This window comes from Helianthus annuus, chromosome 4 (genome assembly GCF_002127325.2).
Source record: "Helianthus annuus cultivar XRQ/B chromosome 4, HanXRQr2.0-SUNRISE, whole genome shotgun sequence".
NCBI lineage: Eukaryota > Viridiplantae > Streptophyta > Magnoliopsida > Asterales > Asteraceae > Helianthus > Helianthus annuus.
The window spans coordinates 113666688-113671838 of record NC_035436.2 but is presented as its reverse complement, the minus strand read 5'-3'; the positions used below and the strand labels follow the sequence as shown (position 1 = coordinate 113671838).

The 5151-nt window shown below is 43.0% G+C and overlaps 1 protein-coding gene across 1 annotated transcript; it reads right to left on the bottom strand.

The window, feature by feature from the left end:
* Window positions 1–205: 205 nt before the first annotated feature.
* LOC110883103 lies at window positions 206–1132 on the bottom strand. Its single transcript, XM_022130949.1, has one exon. It carries the CDS (start codon window positions 1130–1132, stop codon window positions 206–208), a length of 927 nt encoding a protein of 308 aa, XP_021986641.1.
* Between the last annotated feature and the right edge of the window lie 4019 nt (window positions 1133–5151).

Here is a 5151-nt window from a genome sequence, read left to right as displayed (position 1 = left end):
TTACCCCGGTGATTCTATTAAAAACAATCCCAATAAAGTACAAGTAGTGAGGATGTGTTCCACACTAATTCATATACAGGACATGCCCCGTATATGTAAATCAAAACAAAACCAAATACTCTAAGACAACCCATGACCTAGCCTACATTACATCATGAAACTAAGTAGACAAGACCAGAACACAAAAACCAAAAGGAAAAACGACTCATCCTCCATCATCAAAGATGAAATTGCCATTGGAACCCTTTGTGGAGGAATTGCTTGCCCTTGCTATAGAAGAAGAAGGATGTGTTCCCGAAGTCATAAATTCATTAGTTTCATTGTAGACTTCAACGACCTCCTCCTCATCTGAATCCTGCTTGTCATTAGTCTGCATGGCCTTCTTCTCCATACGACCCACAATACTACCTCCCTGACCACCATCATCGTCCTTGAGGATCTCAAAAGGATTTGACGTTGATACTTGACTGTTCATCGGCTTCCTCAAGGACGAATTAGGTTTAGGGTTAACAACTGGTCTATATACTAACTTAGGCTTCTGATTTTTCAAATGAAGCTCTTGGTTAGTAGCTTTCTTCTTCTTGGCCCCCACAACCTGAAACTCATCAATTTTCTTCCCAGACTCCCCACTCGAACCAACCTGAGGGTTCTTTGGGCACGAGCTATCCTCATGACCAAACACGCAGCAAGATGAGCACCTTAAAGGCTCCCAATCATATTCAACTGTTACCTCCACCTTTGAATGACCATTACCATCTAAAGATGGGATTGCAACAGTAACACTCCTCTTTAAATCAGCCCCTGCCTGAATTTCAATGAGAGCTCTAGCATAACTGCTTCGACCCCAAGACTCAGCACACATCGTAGCAGTGTACGAATCTAGCATCTTAGGCACCCCTATCTTAGAAGCAAGCAAACTAAGACCATCCTCGGTATATGCCGCTAACGGCACATCATGCATCTTGACCCAAACTGGAATAGCTTTTATATCTTCCTTTTCCAACTTGATAGAGGCCGACCACTCCTTAAAAATTATCGAAACATTTCTAATCATCCAAGGTCCATCCTCTACCATTTTATCCATCCCTTCCTTTGTTTTGAACTTAAAGAAAAAGAACCCGTTTGCATTCATCATTAGTCTAGAGAGACCATATTTAACCCAGTTATTCTTTGCAAAGTAATCCACCACAGGAAAAGCCAAACGTTTACCCAGAAAATATCCATACAAAGTGTTGGCATACCTGCCAGTTACTTGTTTAACCGAAGACAACGGAATAACGACATCAGCTCCGTCAACAGACTCGCTAGATTCCATCATCCGAAAAAACCTTCACATTCTCCTTAGCGTTATTCACTATTTTAGCAAATGATAAAGGTTCAGCAGCCCCAGAAAATCTTGTGTTCAACTGACCAGCCAAAGGAGTCGCAGCCCCAGAAAACTTTATACTCACCTGATCGGCCGACAAATTCACTCCATCAACAACTGATGATGGCGAGAACAGTTTATCCAACTGAACCGGAGACGTGACCTTTATAAGTTCCTCGATGATGTTGATGCCACGTTTTGGCTGTATAGTGTTCCCATCAACATCAAGAATTCGATCAGCAATTTCTTTAAAAGACAGTGGTGGCTTGCCACCAAGTTTCCTGCGTTCATCCATTAAACCCTAATCTGATCAAACAGAATAGGTATGACAGCTAAAAATAAAAGAACCCTGACAAACCCTAGCAGCCGTCAAGCAGAAAATCGTTCAATATTTGCATACCAAAACTAGATATAAGAATCGGAACCCTAAACTCAACAACCGAAAGCAGTAGATTAACGAAATCAGAAAAGAAATCCGGAACCCTAAACTCGAAAAAAGCTTTGCGTACGAACAAAATAGACAGAAATCCTAATCTCGAATAAACCCTAATCTGATTTCAATCGATTATAAACTAAGGAGCGTAATCAGGAACTCCCTAGATGCTAAGCAAGATCGATCAGAACCAGGGTTGGATTGAAAGGAGGATTGTTTCATAGGATCGCCCAAGTCGCCCTAATCGCCCAGAGAACCTTCATTCTTTTTCCAATGTAAGGCTCGAGGTTATTAATAGGTCTTAGTTTGGTTTATAACTAGGGTTAGGTTTTGTAAGAAATCTGTCTAGTTCTTTAAACATTCTCTTGTCTATTAAACCAAGTTGAAATCCATAGTTGCCTTAGACTTTCGCGCTGTAAGGTAGATTGTCATATTAAGGCACTTTCAAGAAGTTAGAGGACTGTAAGGAAATCTAAAAACCGGTAATCGTAACAGCCTAGGTAGTGCCACAAGAATCACCTTGAGAAGGATCGAGGGGCTTAGTTAGTATCTTAATAGGTTTAGCATTTAAAGATCCCGGTTCCATACCACAATACTATCGAATAGAAGTCCTTTCCGAGTTAAGCTTGCATCTAGCCTAGGTAGTCTTCATCGCCTTTGATTAAAGTCTTCATCCACATTCGTGTTTAGTATTTTATTAATATTCTTGTTTAATATTTTATTTAGGATTTTTAGAAACCCCCCCCCATCAAATAAACAAATTAGTTGAGTCGTGTCAGTCTTAGTCTAAATAGAGTCTTAGCGTAATCATTAGAGTCTCGTGGGTTCGATACTCGGACTTACTTTAGCTATACTACATTGATCAATACACTTGCCGGTTGTGTGGTTTTAGTTTTAGATCGAGTCTAGATTTATAAATTTAAAGCTTAGAGTGTCTACATTAGGGTTAATTTTAGTTGTTTTATTTAAACCACTTTTAGCACATCAGTGGTTTAGTCTGGGAGACTAGGAAGGATAGAAAGATTTCATGAGGAATAACAAGGATACATGATTTCATGATACATTGTCTTTGATTGCATGCTAAGTAGTATTGGTTGATATATGTACATATGTTAGGATTACAACAATACAGGCCTGTCATCCTTAGAGAGTGGATTGACGGATGCCCGCGACCCGATGGCAGTCGCATCAGACGACGAGGTTATGCCACGCCAAAGATATATACGTCAGACACTGAGAGTGACCCTGACATGTTGTCCAAGGACGAGGATGACTTCCAACCATTCGCGCTACCAGACTTTGGTGGTGATTTACCCTTGCTGATGGTTTCCTTGACGAGGATCCTTTTGTCATCCCTGTTCCAGCCCATGACCACCTCATCATTGGTCATCCCGATGGTGAGCATGTTGTGGCCCCGATCCTCGATCATGTTCCTCTTGTGGCTATTCCGCCCGAGGATTGGCCTTTTGACGATTTGCTTGATGATGACGTTGATTTGCTTGTTGATGGTCCTCCTGATGATGCCCGTGGTGATGAAGAGCTAGACGAGGACGTCGTTGCCATTCCACTTCTTGAGATTCCTGTTATCAAGTTATCCACTGATTTCAGTTTGCACTCGGTTTCAGACTCCTTTGAGTCTGTGACATCTTCAGCTTTACAGACGGCCGGATTGTAGCTTGTTGCTACTGACTCAGACGATGACACCGTTATGTTTGCCACACTATCACCTGCTCGAGATCCCACACCTCCACACGACCCAGAGCCTGCTCCTGAGCTAGCTTCTGTTCCTCTTGGGTCAGCCTAATGTTGCACCTATTAACCTTGAGCCTATTCCTGATCCTGACCACGTTCCGTTTGAATTACCAGACATTGCACCCTTTATAACTGACCCAGTTCCTACACCTGTTGATCCTCCTTTTGTTGAGCCATTTACTCATCCACCTGCACCCGCTGATGTTGCTCCTCTCCCTCCTATAGAGTCCGATGTCCATCGCACCGACTTACCGATCGCTTTCTAACAGGACATCCCTGCACCCCGTCTAGGGGAAGGTACTTCAGGTCAGCACCCGTGTGACGATCCTTTTGCTTCAGCAGCTTTTTCTGCAGATCCTTCAGGCTGCACCGTTTGCTCCCTTCACTTCTTCACCACTGGACGAGCCATTCCGATGGTTCCTACATACACTATGCCGATTTCAGACCCCTACCATCCCTCGCATTTTGTTGGCTATACTCAGGATGAGTTACTTTATTCGGTTCAGCTTCGTTTTGAGGTTATGAGTTGCAGGATTTTGGAACTTGAGATGACACCGCGTCCGTTACTGTGTCCTTGTCAGCCTGCTTTCGTTCCCCCTCGTTCATCACCGCCTCCTTTTGCACGTTCACCTGCTTCTCTTACTCTTTTTCCAGAGTTTGATGCTCGATTTCTTACGGTCGAGCAGCAGATCCGTTACTTGCTTCGTCATGTGCACAAGCTCGAGGAGGAGCTCGCACATGTTCTTAGTTTGATTTTCCTTCCCCCCTCCTCCACCGCCATCAGTACAATAGGTTTTTGGTCTTATGCAGATGCATTACCCTTGATGAGAGCACCACTATTGAGTTGAGCTTGTGAAGCCTTTTGGAGATCACTTTTGATTGTATGACTTTTGTAGATTGGTAGACTTGTTGGAAAAGGGTAGTATGACCCTGTGTTCCTTTTGATATGATACACTTTGTAAAACATGTAACAATACTCTGTGGTCGATGATTAATGAAAGCCCAATCGTCATGTTCTCATTAAACATGTAAATCAACAATGTGCTGCTTGTTATGTTCTCATTAAACAGATTCCCGTTTACATGTTTGTGCTATAATTATGATGTTATATGATTGCTTGCTATGACGATTGCTTATATACATATGTAAATACACCTCCTAGGTCTTATTCGCTAAGTAGATGCTTATGTGCTTGTGTCCTTAATAAGACCTGACCTACCCGATCTTCTTCTTAGAAAATGTCGCCTCGAAGGAACACCGATACCAACAACCCTCTGCCGACGACAGAGGCGGAATTACAAAAGCGCATCTCACAGGCCATCGCACAGCACGAGGCCCTTCGCTCCGAACATAGCGGAGGTACCTCAGGAAATAACCCACCCAACGGTAATGATTAGTCACTTAAGACACATTACAAAACGTTTGGACATTTCCAAATGTGCTTTGCTGATGCCTTATGTGAATGATGTTTCTTATGTAGCAGGCTACACCTACAAGTAGTTCTTGGGCTGCAAGACCCTGGATTTCGACGGCACTGGGGGTGCCGTAGCTTTTGTGCGTTGGGTTGAGAAGTGTTGGGATTGAACCCTACCAAAGGAAC

Bases quoted from the DNA above. Each gene is read 5' to 3' on its own strand.
- LOC110883103 (XM_022130949.1), bottom strand. From the start codon at position 1,132: ATGAATGCAAACGGGTTCTTTTTCTTTAAGTTCAAAACAAAGGAAGGG.